Source organism: Rhea pennata, chromosome 16, assembly GCF_028389875.1.
Source record: "Rhea pennata isolate bPtePen1 chromosome 16, bPtePen1.pri, whole genome shotgun sequence".
Taxonomy (NCBI): Eukaryota; Metazoa; Chordata; class Aves; order Rheiformes; family Rheidae; genus Rhea; species Rhea pennata.
Genome location: NC_084678.1, coordinates 17,617,282 through 17,636,006, shown reverse-complemented (window position 1 = coordinate 17,636,006; position 18,725 = coordinate 17,617,282). Strand labels below are relative to the sequence as shown.

Here is an 18,725-nt window from a genome sequence, read left to right as displayed (position 1 = left end):
TATGAACTAGTTTAATGCTCAGTATGGACACCAGAAGAAATTGCTATTTTCACAACTAAGGTAGTCCCACTTTGCTGAATTTTTCCAATTTTTCCTTTTCATTTTTAAAGGGACTAGAAGAGATTATCTTGTTGGTGAAACTGAAGCTTTTTTTTTTTTTTTTTTTTTTTTTTTTAAGGAATCGGGAATCGAAATTCAAATTATTTGCCCACTCTGGTCTCAGTAGCTGATGAGCACCACAGAGGTTCAGCAGCTGTGAACACTGCCATCCCAGTAAACTGTTACCAGCTACAGCTAAGGCTGTGGATCTCCCATTGCTTTGCTAGGCAGAACTTCTCAAAAAGGTTAAGTCAGTAGACATAGCCCTCATTAATCTTCTTTAAAGGAAGCTTGCTGCTGTCTAGTCACATTACACCACAAAGCAAAAATACCTGCAGCGTTTCACGTAAGTACTGGTGAAGACATTAAGCTGAAAGCTAACAATGAAGGTCCAGCTTCCACAGCACCAACACACCTCCAAAATACTATCAAGGAAGGAAATGACAGCTCTCTTCTTAGCTGTACTCATATCCTTGACTGTTGCTTTAAAGCACTGTGGAAGATGCTTTATTTGCAGAACAGTGTCACCCTGTCAGTCGCCTGACAACTGTGATCCTCCACCCATTAGTGCTACAGAAGTCAAACCACATTTTTCCACATGAGAGAACTGAGCTGCTTAAGCAGTCTTACATAGCACATGAAATCAGTACAGTGAGAAGCAGAATAAAAATGCCTTGACTGGTGGCATTTTAATTATAATACCTGGCAGTATGCAGGACATGCCGCACTGGGAGAAACTTCACTGCCAAGTGAAGTTCACCAGGGGAAAAACATTATGTAGAAAACTTAAGCATGTGCTGGGCTGTGCTTCTAATTGAAGCTACATGTCAAAGACCATGCAGGTGTTTAAACAATGTCTGAGTTCGTGATATGAAAAGAAAATCATTAGAAGTGGCTCAGGAGAACCCAGGAGAGCAGGACAACAGGACAATGGCAGATTTATTTACAATAGGACACAAAGAATACATACATTAATTAAAAATTACAAAGAATACAAAGAAAACACTTTGGGGAAAGGAGAGAAATCAATGCTGGCTGAACCTCTCCACTGAGTTGGGGGGGGGGGAGGGAGAGAAAAAAAATCTCAAGAGAAAGATCTTAAATTAGAACTAGTGGAGAACTCCACAGCACAGCTGGCTTGTGTATCCTATGCTCCTTTTTTCCATCCTTGATTTCTGGATGACTGAACTTTGGCACGATGGGTAGCTGAAGTTATTGGGCAAGACTGTAAAGACCAAGTGCTGAAAAGGAAACAGGCCTTTGGGGAAGTCAGCAAATGCCATTGCTATGAGACGCAGGCCCAGTGGAGACTCTTACAGTGACTTGGATAAAGTACAAAAGCCCAAACTCTTAAGTGTGCATACATCAGTGTTGGTAACTGGGAGGGCTTTTCACAGTTCTGTGTTGGAATAGCAACCTGTGGCAGCTGACTATTTGGAGACCTTATTTCTTACTACAGAAAGAAGCAAAAGTAGAACTTCCATGGATCTCACTAAAAACTCTCCCCTGTAACCCTGACTGAATCAAGCTAATCAGGGGATGGAGGGAGCCTTCACTATAACGTGGAATCTTTTTTACTGGTAAACATCATTTAAGTGACCAAAATAAAACTATAACCTCATTTAAAAAACAACTTCCCATGTGCTGATTCAAGCATCAAGCCACGGAAAAAGAGGAGCTCTGCATATTGGCTATTCCAGAGATCTTGGATCATTTTGCAGAGAAGAACAAAACACAACTTTTGGGGTGTACACTTTTTCTGTAGCCTGGAGGTAGAGAATCTAAAACAGGAGAAGAGAGCAGCAAGAGCAGCTGGAAAACAGGGCAGGTAGTGAGACAGACCACTTCTGGCAATGGGAGAACTTGTTGGGGCCACTCTGTTCCCAGCCCCTTCTACATGGTTTGCACACATTTCACAGCAGCCGAGCCCGAACACTGCATCACATTCCTCGGCACTAAAGCAACATCACAGTGGATTTCTCTCCACAGTGGATTTCTCTATGCAGTCCCAGAGGAGTTCCTAGGAAGGAAGTCTACACTGTTTCCTCATGTGGCAGGAGCAAAACTATCGTATCACAGAACAGACCCTTGCAGTTACCTCAAACATTCTTCTAGTTGCGTACTCTAGCACCAGCAGAATCACGCTGCTTCCACAAGAACGTTTCATCCTGCTGCATCCAGTTGCATCTTCAAAAAGAGAGGAAATCCCACCCTCCCTAAAGCCCTTCCAGTGGAAGCACATATTGTCCAAGGCCAGAGGGAAGAAGTGATGGAGAAGGTTCTCGTGCTCTCTGTGTCAAATTGCACTTCCCAGGCTCTGAGTGCCACCTCCATGGAACCGTAAACAAGCTGGAGCCAGAACTTATACAGTCAGAGCACACCACAGTCACGCAGAGTGAGCCTTTAGAATCCTCTTATTTTGCCATATTCAAGCTCCCTCTTCCATGCAGACATGAAGGCAGGAAAGAAACCCGGCCTGATACTGTTTTGAAGAGTCTCCCTGAATCCTAGAGCACCCTAGGGGCTGGAAGAAAACATTTTCACAAGTGTTTCCACTGCTGTTTCAAATCCATTCATCATCATTAAAAAAAGATGAATTAGCCGGAAAAAAAAAAAAGTGTTTGCTTATACAGAGGGACATTTTTCTGCTAAAAAACTCCCTCAAAACTGGAATAGGATAATAAAGTTAAAATGCAAGGTATCTACAGACCCCTCTTCCCCCCAGAAGTAGCCCAGAATCCATGTACACTGTGCCAAAAGTTACATTCCAAAATGAGGAGTTATTTATTTCTCTTGTCACTCTCCCACTGCGTTTCGTTTCCTTAAAAGAGTGGGGAGAAGAGGACCCCTTCACTCTCAAGAGGACACGCATACAGAGGTGTCTACTTTCTGCTGAATCTGTGCATCTTCAGTCTATTTTCACTGCGGCATAGATCTTCCGGACAAACATGTAGGCTGCATAGAAGCCAATGGTTCCAGTGAGGAGCCAGAAGGACAAGACCATAAGGGCGGTGTAGCCAAAGTATAGTAAGGAGGGAATGAACTCAACAATATCCAGCTAAAACAGAAGAGGAGGAGAAAACAAGTAAAATTGAGTACAGGGTTAACAAGAGTCACCTTCCCAACTCAGCCAATGCCTCCTACAAGAGCACATTCAGCAAAAAAGCAAAAGAAACCCTCTACTGAATCTCTTTTGGTTTGCTGAAAAGACATCCCCTTCGAAGCAGGGTTAAGGTACATCATGCTAGCACTTATACTCGCAACTGATCACTCCCCACAGGTGAGCACAGACCAGGATCTCACGTACCTATGATCTGCTCTCTCCTTTGTAAAGAATTATTAGCATAGTTGCCTGGTGAGCTACCCTATCCTGGCATGGTTCACACCATAACTAGGCAGTTTTGCATTTTCCTTCTCCAAATCTAAATCCTTCTCCAAATCTCTAGAAAGGTGTTAGCTTTACACAATAGGGATAACGATACCTTGTTCACAAAGTAGAAGATGGCATAAATCAGCACATAGAAGGCAGATCCTCCAGACACCAAGAAGGTCCTCCACCACCAACGGTAATCCTGAGAGGGTAAAAAGCCTTAAGCCTTAGCATTCTCCCACAGGCTTCCTTTTCCTGTGTCACCAGGGCCTCTGACTCAGGTGACCACAAACTTTGAGACAGTCAGATCATCATCTATTTTCCTCCAAAAGATAACCACAGTTTGGGGTGGGGAACTACTTTGTTACAGAAGTAGTAACTGAAGTGTTTCCAAATGAAGAGGATGAAAAGTTGACAGTGAAACAAAGCCAGGCCAGCGTTACAGCACTTGCTGCAGAAGAACACTGCTCAGCCTCTGGCCTTGCATTTCTCCCTCATACACAGATGAAATGAAACTGCTTCTTCAGGAAGAGAAGTCAGCTCTAAGCATCCTGCCCCAAGCAGAATTTCCAATGTGAAAACCTCCTCAGCTGAGCAGATAACAAGTAGCTTCAACTCTCCTTGAAGTCAAAAGGTGTTACGGACACTTGCACTGATGAAGCTGGGCCACACTACATTTCTGCTGAGAAGCAGCCATACAGTGATCTGTGGTTTTCCAGGAGCAGGAACTCCTCCTGCTCCTGTCAGCTACTAAAACTATAGTAGAGGAAATCTCACCTCAGCACAAAGCTGGAAGTACACCATGACAATGCTGATCTGAGAGCACGATACCACCAAGATTATAAACACCAGGAAGAGAAAGCCAAAAAGGTAATAGAACTGGTTCTCCCAGATTGCCTGAAAAAAAGACACAACATAAATTTGTCTCTATGCTACTGCAATTAAACAGGGAATACGAGATTAAATTCTACTGGATGACCCTAGGAGAAATAAGGGCCACCTTGGCCTCATACAGACAAAGCCTTAAATCAAGCGCATTTCACAATGTGCCTTCAAAAGAATCAGGTTGCAAGGTGCCCAAAGATAGTTATGAGGTATTTTGTTCATATCCATTATCTCCCTATTACTGTTCACAAAAAAGTGGAAAAATGAACAGCTGCAGTCTTATTTGAATGTTTTAAGGCCAGGACCCTTCCGAGGCATGATGTTACATGGCTTTCATCTTTGCCACTGTCCTTCATATAATCCAAGAAAGTTTTACAGACATCTCCAGGATCTCCAGCAAGAAAACAGACTGAAGACATCCATGCCCCTGCTCTCTCTGGAGGCAATACTGAAAGGCCTCAAGGAGAACCGTTAGCCCCTTCAGTAAGAACAGAAATAGGACCGTATTCCAAATGGACGCCCCCTCCCTTTCAAAACCACCTTGGCTTTGGCATGATAGGTATCCTATTCAGAAGCAAAGCAGGTTTAATACTTACACTGAAAATGAAGAACAACTCAATGAACATGGCTCCAAAAGGCAGAATACCAGCCATGAGAATCCTACAGAACGAAAAAAGAAAATAATTAGCAGCACAATATAACTGTCTAGCTATTAAAAGTCACCTGCAATCACACAAAGGCACTCCTAGCAAAAGCTCTACAGCTTCAGATTACTGGAATAAATTTCATACAATAAATGACACAGCTGCTCCTATCTTTTAGTGCATACCACTTCTCTGTGCACCAGAGTCATACCACAGCTTGTCAAGATTAAGTCCGTAATATCGCATTCCTCATAAGGAATTGTCTGTGTCCAGAGACTAGCAGAAACGTGATGTTCAGCAGCCTAAAGAGACTGAGGTGGGGGAGATCTTAACTCACCATATTTCCCAGACACTCATCACTCACCCGACAAATTTGTTCATATACCACCTCTGCTCTGGAATCTGTCTTGGAATCTGATTGGTCCGTACAGGATTGTCATATGGCTGTTTGCGAAATCCAAAGTAGTAACCCAGGTAGACCAATGGCAAGGAGATCCCAAACCACATGCACAGCAAGGCCACCATAGTTGGGAAAGGCACCTGGAACCACATCAATGTCACAAGTGAGACTTCCAGCAAGTTCCCTTGCCCTGGAGACTGAAGTCACTGGCCAGACCAACTTTTCAGCTAACCATTGTGCTGGCACCCACATTTAGGAAGTTGCCAGGAAACTAAGCAACTCTGACACTCCAGTCACCCTCCTCCCCTCTCTGGCACACCTGCAGGATAAGGAGGGTACCTACCGCTCCAGAGGAGTGTTTCCCCCAGATGAAACAGTTCAGGACAAAGCAAATACCAAAGACTACACCTGGATACAGAGTAGCTGTCTGCAAGAACAAACACAAGTTAAGAGAAAACATGAGGCTATTACAAACCAGATGTTTCTTTTTAATGACTCCATTGCTGGGATGAAGCACACATGGAAGAAGCATCCCTTTTCCATCCTCTGTTTATTAGTGCTGTAAGACTATGGTGAAGTATATGAGGAAGATATTAGACAATCCTCCTGCTTTACTATGGTACATGCTCTGGTGTCCTCCCTTTTGTGTAAAGCTACAAGGTCTCAATCCATAACAAATCTCTATCACACAGCCAGGCTGCACCCAGCTATCCAGAAACATACATGGAGCTTATCCACAGGTATTACCCACCCACAGAGATGGCTGAGCAGCACAGCACACCAGAAGACTTACACAAAAGGCTCCCTTCTTCCATCTATGTCCTTTCAGAGTCCGGTATAAACGGCCAGCAAAGAATCCACCAAAAACTCTGGATAAAAACAGACCAAGACAAAGTTAGTTTCCCTTCCCTGGGAGAAAACAATCTTGCAGTGGGAAGCAGTGGACACACCTACCCCATGAACATGAAGAGAAAGCAGGCAGTAGTCATCAGTGCACCCCGGCTAGAAGGTGACAGCATTCCCAGCATGGCAACAACTGCAGAAGGTTAAAAAAAACAAAAACAAAAAAACAAAACAAAACAAAAAAACAAATCACGAGAAATAGCAGCTCCGATGTATGTGTGCTAGTCAGCATCTGGAGGCCAGGGGCCCTCTGCTACATGACAGATTGCAGCTGCCTGGAATGACTCTGCCTCCTGTACAGATCTCACTTCCCCTGCAGCATAATACATCTACAGCCTCCAGCATCAGCCAGAGAGAAAGCCACAGCTTTGATCTCAAGCTACAGACATGTTTCAGCCTCATTTTTCCAGTGCTGAACAGGTGCAGCTCAGAAGGCAAAGTACACATAAGCAACAGTCCCTCAGCTTGCTACCACCCAGTGTTTCCACAATATCCCTGTCCTCATAACTTGATAAAAGACAATACAAATGCAGAAAATAAGGCTTTCATTTAGGGAAGGGTATCTAGAGATTTAGAAGCCATTTAGGCCATAGGCCTGCAGCCTAGATCAACCCTGCAACAGGAAGTAGGCCTTATCCAGCTTAACTTGAGCAAAGGCAAGCATATGCTGAAGTCAATGAGAGCTACAAATGCCCTTGAGCATTGTTTCTCTTCTTGTTAAAACCACCCCAACTCAACATGTGCCACTCACAGATGACAATCAGGATCATACAAAAGAGCTGAATCCCAGAACCCAGGAGAGAGCTGAGGATCATAGGATACTGCGGAGGCCTGAAGACATCTCCATGCACAAGTTTCCAACCAGATTCTTCCATGGTATCTTCCTGTAGCAACAACAAAAAAAGAAGGTACTTAGATGCTGTCTGTCAGTGGAAATGAATGTCCTACCACAGCCAGTCTAAGAGGTGAATTTCCTTGTAACCAGGTCTTTAAAAGAATTACATCATCCTAGTTAAGAAACTTCTTTCCTCCTAGGCTTTAGGTTGAGGGTCTATACAATCAGTTTAGGCCTGGATTACCAATGCCAAGGCACTCATCTACAAAAGTGTCAACAGTAATTACTTAGGTCTGAAAATGTCCAAACTGGTGATCTGCCATTGTACAGAGAGCCAAAGATACCATGACAGTGTATTACAGAACTCTCCCTCCCATCTTCAAGACTAGCAGCAAAACTAGGGAAATAGAAGAGAAAATACATCTAGTTTCCTCATACTAGATCCCTCCTCAGTTGTGCTTCCCTCCCTCTCTGATCCCAGCCCCAAGAGTGAACACATCATACAATGTCATCTTCCTTGTTGTAGTTGGCAATGTCCTTCCGGAGAGTGCGGATGATGATCATGCTGAGAATACCTGAAAACACACAAACTGAATTTGGCTCAGAGGCTCCCAGATGGCCCTACTGTTCTGACGCTGTGCAACTACAAGGTTGCGCCAGAATATATGGTTCTGGCTAGCAGAGGAGGCCCTGAGCATTAGTCATCTCTCCCAGCCTTCAGCAAAGACAGGAGCAAAACTCCAGGAGATAAGGAAGGCAGCATTCCCATATGAATACAGTACTGTGGCCTTCCTGTTTATTCTTCTTAAATGTGGACATACAAGACGCATTAACCACATTAATGATTCTACCCTTCCCCAAGTGCCCCAACTGGAGAACAGAAGCGAGTAAGAGCCCAACCCTACAGGGTGCTGCCTGAACTGGAAGATTTTATACGTGCTAACGTTTGTTTCCTGGCCCTTCTGACAGTTCAGATCTGGCCACATCCTCCTCAGGCTACTTGCAGCTGAAGCTTAAAGCAAACTCCCTGCAGATAAATGGGAAAGCCTTCTTCATCCCACACATCACTCACCTGAAAGGAAAAAGACGACCACAACTGAATTAATGATGGAGAACCAATGAATCTGCACATCACTCATGGTCAGGTAGGTGTCCCAGCGGGAAGCCCATTTAATGTCACTTTCCTAGAAGAACAACCCCACATGACCAGACACCCTTCTGAAACGCCCGATGTCATGTTATCACAGCCCCATGTCATGTTACACCACAGGGTTCCCAGTGCCTTCCACAACACTTCTGTGATACAGGCACTCTGAGCACTAACTGCCAGACAGTCAATGCCAGTTAGGGGAGTTAGTTGGCAGCCAGCTTCGCATTATCCCCTCACCTCCCAATGGACAGAGTAGGTGAAGAGCATCTGATTCTCTTTAGAAGGATCTATTTCCTGGGGAGCAGAGCCTGTAGCTTCAGGTAGGGTACACATACCCTTCTCATCAGCCTTCAAGTCTACAAGAGAAAACAAGGCACACACTAGGTCAACACTTCCCTCTACAGCACAAGCTCTCCCACTGACCATCCCGACGCAAGTACAAGCCACTGTGTTGCATTTACTCCAAATACTGCAGGGGAAGCATCCATTCCTTTCTCTGCTGCTTTGCTTTTTCCAAGACTATTCTTCCAATCAGGAATACAGCAGTATTAACAAACCTTTAAGGAAAGCTATGTGTGAGCCTTTCCCTAACTGAAAGGATAGAAGCTAGAGGATCTGAAAACAAGGATCTAGATCAAAGAACAAATCCTCTATTCCACATGAGATGCTGAGAAACAAGCCTCTCCAGCAGGGCCTGCTGCTGCCGCTAGAGGAGTTGTATGGGACAATATACGATATGGGCAACTTCTCCCTTTGAGATTGCTGTTTCATACTGGGCCCACTGAACTAGGAAGATTAACTCCGTAACTCAAAAATTCAAAGTTTTAATCCCTCTAGAACAGCTCCAAATATTCCGTGGGTCTCTGGACTGGCATGCCTGCTGTTCTGTCTCAGTGGGGGAGATCTGGGCCACAATGGACGCGAGATGCCACGCATACTACACATCAGATGACACAGTGCGAAAACCCCCCAAGTCTCTTGAAATTGATTCATTTCCCATGTGCTGCATTTTAAAAATATATCCCTATTTTTGATATTTCCTTACTAACAAGACCTTATATTGTTCTTATAATTCAGACCCCCTTATTTCTGTGCCATGAGATCTACAATGGAAGTAACAATTACTACCCTGATGTGTTAGTGGTGTTCAACTCCCAGCCCTTCAAGAGACTCTCCTCCCCAACTCCATTGCCTAAAAATCTCTCACCTTCCAGTTTAATACTTTGGGGTACCACTTCAAAGCGCACAACCCTGTATGTGGGCTCCTGGTTCTCTTCCACATCCTCTCTGTGGTAGTAAAGGATGAAGGAGAGGTGGTTGTGCAGGTAGAACTAAAATGGATTGACATTAAACAAAAGTGTTAGCATCCCAAGGGAAGAACAGGCAATGTTTAGAAGCAGCTACTAGAGAAAGCAGTTTCAATGCTGGAAACTGAAGACCCCAACCGCTCCAGATATGTTGTGCTACAGAGCAAGACCAGGCTCTCTAACACTCTGCAATGCTAAAGAAACAAAAGGAGAGAACATAGCCGTTGAAAAGGTGACATCTCAACCACTCCAAGCATCAGCAACAATGTCTGAGTCCATTTCTGGCCAGGAGAATACCAATGTATTAAGACATATCTCAACCATGCATTCACTGGAGACTTCAGTGGCAGCAAAAATCATAGGATTGGCTTGGAAGCACCTCACTAACTACAACCTTAAGTTTCCTGTCTACCTTTTCCACCAGATAAATAAACATTATTCAGATTCTGTGGGGGATCACAACTGCCCTAAGTTTGCACTTTCAACAGGCTTTTATACACACACACACACACATATATATATAAAATTACACACACACATCACCTATGACAAAAGGAAGTGCAGCAACTTGAAACAGGTGCATTAAGCTCTTTCATCCATAATAACTTAGTCTCAAGTGATCAGAGCCATGCATATAGCTGAATACTTGAGTAGGCTAAAAAGATGCCTCTGTTAAGTCAAACAACTAATCTTTAGGGCAAGCAATCATGGAAAACGTTTGCAGAAATAGGCATGCTAAATTTTCATTTTCAAATTTAATCATTTTTCCCAAGATATTTACAAGCAGAAAGATGTTCCATTTTGTACTATTTGCAGTCTTCTTTATTTTCTTCCTAGTATCATGTATCTTTTCTCCCCTTCCTTAAGCATATTTGTTTCTTTCAGGCATAAGCAATCGCACTATACTGAAGGAATTCAACTGCTATCTTCTGAACTGAACCAAAGTTCCAGTCAGACCCCAGACAGTTTCATGTAAAAATTAAACACTTGACAATTCTCCTCCCCTCTGAAGGGGGCACTGTCATTGCTAAAGACTAACCAGCCTTTGGGGCATCTCTGGGAAGTACATTGCCCCTGTTCTGTCGAGGGAGAACCATGGCATGAGGCTGTCCAACATCATGGGGCAAGCCAGTGCTAGTGCTAAAACTCTTTTTTCATTCCAGTATTTTAGCACCTGCTCTCCCTCTTCCAGTACAAGATCTATTCCTCATTTCCATTCTTATATCCACTCTTTATAAAACCCTTTGGTTACATTCCCAACCCTGATGCTCTTTGGTAGCTTCTAACATCATCTGACAGACACCCAGAGCTCCTCTAGGCACCCCTTAGACAGCATCTGGATTCTCTACCTTGTTACCGTCCATAAACCCAAGCCTGTATCCATGCTCGAACTGCACATCCTTCTCCTTCTTCTTTTCCTCTTCCTCACGATTTGAATAAAACTCCAGCCGTGTTGCCACAGGGAGGTTATCAGCAATGCTGAAAGCACAGATTTCAGATAAAATTTGTCCACTACACAGAATCCCCACTGACACAAACCCATGCCTGAGATGACTCACAGATGGACATAGTAATCTTCCCTGATTCGCTCAGCAATCAGCTTGCTCTGCTCAACTGTCAGAGTGACTGGCTTATTAGGAAAGTTGCACAGAACCTCACATTTCTTCTCCACACTCATGGAAACCTGGAAAGGTGTATTTACAATTCGATCTCCACGGAGAACCTCACCTGGAAAACAGGAAAATAAGGGCAGAGTTGAGGGCTGCCAGGCTTCTTGTCACTCATACTGCCACAGGATTTGCAGTGCTCTGTATGACTAAAATGCTGAGAACAAGTCTCCTGTGTTACTATGGATGCCCGCTGTGTGGAAAAAATGGAAGGATATTCTGGTTATGTCATTTGCCTGACATACTGAGCACTGCTTACAAAACTGGTTACAGGTCCTCTTTTTTGAAAGGCGCTTCCACATTCTGATGCATGGATACTCTAGTCTGCAAACAGCTAGTGTATAACAAATAAAGAGAACAGGCAGTTTATCTCAACTCAAGCGGTTTATTAGAGGTGACACCTGCAATTGCTTCTTCTCCTGTAAACATAACCTCACATAGCTTATCAGTGGCAGTCTGTTAACTGACAGGTAGCATGCTGTTCAACAGATACATACCTAGATTCTCTGCCTTGTATGTTATCTTGGTGGGCTGACAGAAAGGCAATGAGTAGTATTCATATGGCAGCTGGGTTCGTGAACTGGTGAGCTTCACAGCCTGGAAAAAAAAAAAAAAAGAAAAATTATCTACATGAAAGAGCTCAGATGATTTCATACCTTCTCTATGCCAACTAGAAGCTGAAGCTCACATAGAAACATCTTCCATAAAGCTCAGTTATAGAAACTGCAAGAAAGAACAGATGATCCTGAGAGATCTCCTTTCTTCACTTTTGCATAATTTCTAGTTGTATATTCCCCACACTATGATTTGCTAGCAATTATTTTATTAACAGAGAAACACCTGCAGAAAGGTATGGTAAATTAAATTGGTTTCACAAATTTATGACCCAGTGAAGTCCTGCAAAACAACAAAGTGCAAAGTGTCTGAGAGATGTTCAAGAGCTTCATTCCACGGAAGACTGCAGTTATTACCAAAAAAAAAAAAAAAAAAAAAAAAAAAAAAAAATCCAAGTCACATTGGACCTAGAGGTCTGACCTCTACTGATATGAAAAACTGAGCAACTTTTATCTCTGAAGAAAGCTAGAGAACCATCAGATTGGAAAAACAAAGGATAGTGACAAAACTCAAAACATTTCAGGAGAGTACCCACAAATCACACGGCACAAGAGAAGTGCAGAGACATACCATATATAGCCCAGGCCACAGTTGCTCAGAAAAGTAAGAGTATTTTGTAACGCAGCCAAGCTCATTTATTGGAAGAGTGCTGGCAAACCTGCCAACTTGTCTCATCACCGGAGAAAATATTTGGCTCATAAAATCCCATTGAGAACAGCCAATTCAATATCCCCTTCCCCAGGGAAGCTTACTGTAGCCACAGGCCAGTCTCATTTGCTTAAAAATAGCTTAGGTCTGGCAGCCTGTGGCCAGAGAGCAAATTGTGTTGTGCTTCTTGTGGGAGAAGGCAACCTCAACATCCCCAAGGGTGCCAACTGTGCTGAGACAGAGGCCACATCTTTAGAAAAATAAATGAAGGAGGCTTTAAATTGCTGATGTCTGGAAGCAAAGCTGGCTTCCTCCTTTACTAGATGAGCAGTTCCATCATTCACTACCAGCAATACTGTACAGGAACAGCTTTTCAGCAGCAAGGCTGGAAGATTATGATGCTCAAGGACAAATGCCTGTACTTGGAATGGGTTTATTGTGGATTTCACATGACTTGAAGACACAACACGTAGAAACTGGGTAGAAGAGAAAGCTGTAAAGGTCTGATTCAAATCATTACTTTGGCCTACCATCTAAAGACTCAGTCTCTATATTCACTTTGAGAATCAGTACAATACCAAAGGAAAAAAAAATCTATGATTAAATTCACTTCAAAACTAGAATGGGAAAAAGAAAGCCATTTTGTCAAGTATAGCAACACCTTGAGGACTTTGCTGTAACTACTGAAGGAATTAGGAAGTAATAAGAAGCAAGAAAGAGTCAAGCTGGGACTAGCAGAGTGAACTGATGATAGTAACCACTGGAGGCTGCTTTCCTCCAGCACAAATGTTATGAAAAAGAAAATATATGCCCCAGAATTTTAATAAAAGGATTCCAAAGTTTGACTTGACAGACATATTTAGCTGCTATGATATAAACAAGAGGAAAAAAAATAGCAGCTCCATCTAAAGTTCACCCTACCTTAATTTCCACAGGATCATTCCGGTGGAAGTTGATAGGAGCCACACCAGGTACGTAGAAAGAGTCTGTACCATGAAGCAATGAGAGCAAAACCAGCAAATATCTTAGCCTTTCCTACAGAAATCAAAAAAGATATTAAATTACAAGACAGTAGATACAAACTTCAGAACAGCTTTAGAGATGGGCAGCAACAAGTATTCATCTGAGACATTATAAAGGCTGTGTTCAAGCAACTAAACACAGATGACAAAGTTAACTGTTGTTAACTAAAAGTTGTGACTCTCATCAAATCAGTTTCCATTTTCTGGGCATTTGCTCATCTGTAATTAGGAAAACTTTGTCCCCGCTCAGATACGAGAAAGATGTACTTAATATTTGTAACTTGCTTCACTTACCAGGCCATCATCTGACTCTTCTACTCCCACCCATCTAATACTCTTGCGAAGAACAACATAACTTCACGGCTTACTAGAGAACGGAGCATTAACTGTGGCAGTAGGTTTCTGTCAGCTGTGTACTTCAGGAGTTACTCCAGCTTATAAACTGATGTTCACACACACACACCTTCAATGAAGTACTTAGAATAGGATATGGTTTGATACTACAACCAAGCCAACCTAACAGCTCATTGCATTCAAAGGGGTTGGTCACATTACCTCTTCTTCCTAGTCCATACTCTTCTTTCCCCTCACTCTGTGGAGCACAATTTCAGCTCAACATGGCAAAAAGTCATCCCCTTTTCAGGGAGTGGGTGTGGGGGTCAAGCTAGCAAGCTGAATCAGTTCAGGATGGGATCCCGCAAGAACCACACACAGTATAACAAATGTGGCAGCAAAATTTCATTAAACTGTGCCATTATCCCAATCAATCCATACAAGAGCAGTAAGGCCCTGAAATAAAAAGTGAACTTTAAAGAATGTTAGATAGCAGCAGAATGGCTAGACTAGAATATTAACTCCAGTACAATTTCTCTGCACCACTAGCTTCCTACACGTCAGCATATGTAATGCACTATTTAACTCAGGCTGAAAGACTACACAAAAGCTAGAGTCTTGTTTGGGACAACTTTTGAACTACTGTTGGGGTGCTAATAAACCAATTGTTGCCTTCCTCTGCACTTCCTCAATACGGCAAGCAAAGCAAAGCTAGCTTCAGCGACCTACTGCCCTTACACCTACAAGCAGAAGCACCAGCAGTCACGAAATGAGGAGCTAAATACAGGAGGGAAAAGAGAGAGGAAGCAGACTGACCAAGACAGACTGGCTTGGAGTAAAATGAGCCACCAGATTATTGCCTGGTCTGGCGCAGTAGGGCACAGGGTTCACAGCCTGCCTCTCCCACCAAGTAACACCACTTGGGCAGGCCACAAAGGAATTAAACACAAGTCCAGCCCTTTTTGGCAAAAGTCAGTCACCACACACAACCATAGAGGAAAAAAATGACCTTCAGACTCCCAGCAGCTCACCCACCTCAAGCATTGCAAAGAGGCAAGACAGAGCCCACCCCAGACTGCAAGTCTAACCGCAGCCTACAGCCCTGTCAGCAGAGATCTAGGAGGACGGGATGTGGGGAGACAGGATCTGGGACCCCAGAGAGCTGGGCTGGCAGGAGCTCTTAGTGCTGATACAGCTCTGCTAATATATTTGCATTGCCAACAGGACAGATCATTCTGACTGTAGGAGGCAGATTACTACACTGGTATAATCCCAGCTTCCTTCTCACAGTGTGTCAATGGAGTACCCTGGAGTAAGTTAGCATACACAAAATGTAAGAGAAAACATTACATACCCTTAAATTTGCAAACCAGAGAGAGTCAAAAGGCAGCTCTATTAGGAGGCTCTTTATCAGTGCGGAGTCGGGGAAAAAAATAAAAAAATAACACAGGTTTATTGCCCCCACACCCTCTTCCCTACTGTGGGGCTAGTAAAGTACATTTGGCCCAGACACCAGTGAAAGTCAATAAAGCATCCAAAAATAGTGGCACTGAGTTAGATGGATAAATAGTAGCCAATAAATATTGAATTTTTAACCTAGTATGTATTTAAAATGTGAAGACTAGGAACCTACCTAAAATGTGTTAATACTAAATTATCAGATGTATCTTTTCTGCTTACAATGTAGATCTCTAGATCTACTCTAAGTACTGCTTAATGTAACTAGAGCAAGCAGAAAGCTTATTTGGAAAGAAACTGGAAAGTGTAAATATAGAATGATTTTTTTTTAAATCACTTAGACTTAAATACTGATCCAGTTGAAACACTGTGGCTTTTGTTTTCTGTACTTACTTTTGTTTTCTGTACTTAAGTTTTTCCTTCTCTGTAAAAGAATGTTTTATAGTTCTCTCTTGGACCAATTAAGAAAAGGTCTCTCAGGCAGATGAAGTGCTATAAGAACACAGCACTTTTCCCACATCATGCTCTGCAGCTGTCAGCTACCTGCAGCAATTATCTCATTTTATTTGTCAATGAAGTGCCAGAAATACACACCATAATGTTACTTAACAAAAAACAAACAAAAAATCAAAACAAACAGATACAATTCTTGTCTTGAACAGCTTGCAAGATAACAAAATAAAGACAGAACTTTGGAATGAGCTCAGGAGACAGGCAAGCATGTAGAAGATGAAGTTTTTGATTATACCTTTGGCAGAAGACAGGTTCTGCTCCTTGCATACAGATGATGATGCCTCAAAAAGTACCAGGCAACAGAACAGACCAGAGGGGGACTACCAAAAGCGTCATCAGGAAACAAATATTTGTTATGAAGAAATGAAAACATAGCTACACAACAGGTAGAGGTGAGCTCTGAAAGTGAAATTTGAAGGGATTTTCCAAAACAGGTTCTTAACCAAACAGCTTTTGGACCAACTGCTCAACAGACCACACTCAGGGTAAAGCCAAGGGCCTTTGTTACTGAGATCTCTCATATTTACAGACACACTTCATTTTCTCCAAATAAAGACAGAAGCAAAGCAATGACAATATGGACACATGCCAAAACATCTGCATAAGTTGTGGGCTTGGCCAGGCTGTCATCTCATTTGTGAGATGCCTTTGGGCTAACTTGTCATCTACGCAAGATCAAAGGTTTCAGAACCAAGCTTTATAAAAGTGAAGCACTCTAGTGAGGCACAGACTTCCAGAACACAAGGGACTGTCCTTCTGCACCCTCTTCCATCAATACACATTTCAAAACACATCGGAAAAATCACTGAGATGACGGTCTCACATCTAAGATGCCAGGAAACTGTACACTGAAGCAACAAGCAGCAAGACAAGCATACACAACTCTGAACATGAGAAGACTTGTACTTACACAAAAATATTCTGGCTTGACTAAACCTTTTTATTTTGCTACATGCACACACATGCACTTGTAAATAACCCTGTCTTAGGAGGATATTCCCTAAGCAAGAGAAGTAAGCAAGAGAGTACAGAAGCAAAATTAACAGAAAGCCACCACAAGCTTTCTTCCCTGCAGCGCTCTGCCAATGCGCTTTATTATGATTCAGAGGCAGCATCTCCAGACCCATTCAGGCCCAGCGTATCCCAGCTCAGAACACAAGCAAACATGTTCTAGGGACTAATCACATTAAGGAGCCTTCAAACAGCAGCATTTTAAGCATTCTGTGAACATTTTAATAAGGCTGGTGCTGAATTAGGGTTGGTTTAAGTCTGACTGATTCAAAATATACCCATAAACTTCGGAAGACAATATAACATTTACCCAAAGGGAGGGAAAGAAGTAGAAAAACATGCAAAGATGAGGAGTGGGATCCAAAGTGGGATTTCTCTCTCTCTTCCCCTTTCCCTGCCCCTCCCCCCCCCCCCCCCCCCGCAGAGAAGGGAAAAGATGTAGATCAAACACGAATCATCAAGACCTTCTTACTCCAAAGGCACTTTGGAAGAAAAGTAGGGAAAATATAACCTATTTGCACAGTTGAGGTAACCAGATTCAGAAAGATCTGCCATCTTATTCCAGTTACCAAGTCTTTTTAATGAGGTGTCAGAAAGGGAAGACAAACATAATCCTAGAGTTTGAGGGGAGGAAACAAAAAGCTTCATATAACAGCAAAGCAAAGCTCTTTCCTATGTATAATGTTTATTCTGTCATCAGGCACATTAGCAGGACATCTATAATGTTAGTGGCACCTGCTCTTCACCCTCATCTGAGCTGCCAGGCTGACACCCTCTCCCTTTTAAGGGCTGCCTCATTAGATATTCTCAACAACTATTTGGACAAGCTCATCTTTATTGCATTTCTGACTAGCTTATACTTCCACTCAGAAAAGTCACTGAAAGGCTTTAGAAAGGAGACAAGTGCTGCATTCACAATGATTTCAGAGAGCTCCTTTGACACCAGGAGAGCTGTTAGCAGTCTTCTCTTCTTTTCATAAAAGAGGAGGCTGAGAGGAAATTCCCGGTAGACCCATCTTCAGCCCTAAAAACAAGCTCAGAAACTACTCCCTCCTGCCCTAGCCAGGAGGAAGCATGCAGAGCAGAAAGACATTTGAAACAAAATAAAAGAACATTTCAACTCTTCCAATTTCTATTCGACTTTCTGCCGGCCTTCACACTACATGAGTCACCTCACACTCATCACCTGGCCAACAAAGTACTTCGTAAAATCAACATACATCATCTATTCCTACAGCTTTTCTTACCACGCGTTATCAAGGAAATGCCCTTCCATGAAAGCAAGGAGGAAAATCCACTTTCCTAGTGCGAGACATCGGGCGGGCAGCTAGTGTCACACCATCTCCTCTCCTCACGCCTGCCTCCCGCGGCCAGATCCCCCCCCAGAAGCACCCGCAGCTCCGCCGGGGTTCAGGAAAAACAGGAGCCGAGCCGCACCGCGGGCCCCGCGGCGACAGCGGGTGGCCGCGGCCGGCGCTTCCCCGCCGGAGCAGGCGAGACAGCGGCCGCCGGAACGCCGCGGCGGACCGGGCCCGGCCCCGCCGGCCGGCTCCGGCCCGGGGCCCGGCCCGCCACAGGCTCCGGCGGGCGCCGCGCCGCGCTCCCCCCCTCCTCCCCGGGCCCCCAGGAGGCGCCGCTGGAGGCCCCGAGGCCTGCGCCGGCCCCGCGCGCCCGCCCGCAGCACCGGGCCGGGGGCGCCGCGGGCCGGGCCGCGCCGCAGCGCCCCGCCGCCGGGCCGGGCCGGGCCGAGAGGGCGGAGCGGGGGCCCTGGGGGCGGCCGGGCCCCGCCGGCCCCGCCGGCCCCGCCGCACTCACCATCGCCGCCGATGCCGCCATCTTGCATCCACGTGTCGCCACCGACGTCA

At 44.1% G+C, this 18,725-nt stretch overlaps 1 protein-coding gene across 1 annotated transcript; it reads right to left on the bottom strand.

The window, feature by feature from the left end:
• Positions 1-1,020: 1,020 nt before the first annotated feature.
• On the bottom strand, positions 1,021-18,722 carry TM9SF4 (transmembrane 9 superfamily member 4). The gene is made up of 18 exons (XM_062589507.1): positions 18,676-18,722; positions 13,445-13,558; positions 11,758-11,857; positions 11,153-11,321; positions 10,943-11,072; positions 9,494-9,617; positions 8,524-8,642; positions 8,209-8,320; positions 7,641-7,711; positions 7,053-7,185; positions 6,353-6,434; positions 6,192-6,267; positions 5,742-5,825; positions 5,363-5,538; positions 4,951-5,014; positions 4,247-4,366; positions 3,582-3,671; positions 1,021-3,157 (listed from the first exon to the last, which is right to left on the bottom strand). Exons 1-18 carry the CDS (start codon positions 18,694-18,696, stop codon positions 3,008-3,010), a joined length of 1,935 nt encoding a protein of 644 aa, XP_062445491.1. The 5' UTR covers positions 18,697-18,722; the 3' UTR covers positions 1,021-3,007.
• Positions 18,723-18,725: the final 3 nt, after the last annotated feature.

What these genes read in the sequence shown, in the direction of transcription:
- TM9SF4 (XM_062589507.1), bottom strand. Translation starts at nt 18,696, where the DNA reads ATGGCGGCATCGGCGGCGATG. An exon ending in ATACAAGGCAGAGAATCTAG is followed by an intron (nt 11,322 to 11,757) that starts GTATGTATCTGT and finishes CCTGTTTTCCAG; the next exon opens with GTGAGGTTCTCCGTGGAGAT. An exon ending in CCAAAGTATTAAACTGGAAG is followed by an intron (nt 8,643 to 9,493) that starts GTGAGAGATTTT and finishes TTTCTCTTGTAG; the next exon opens with ACTTGAAGGCTGATGAGAAG.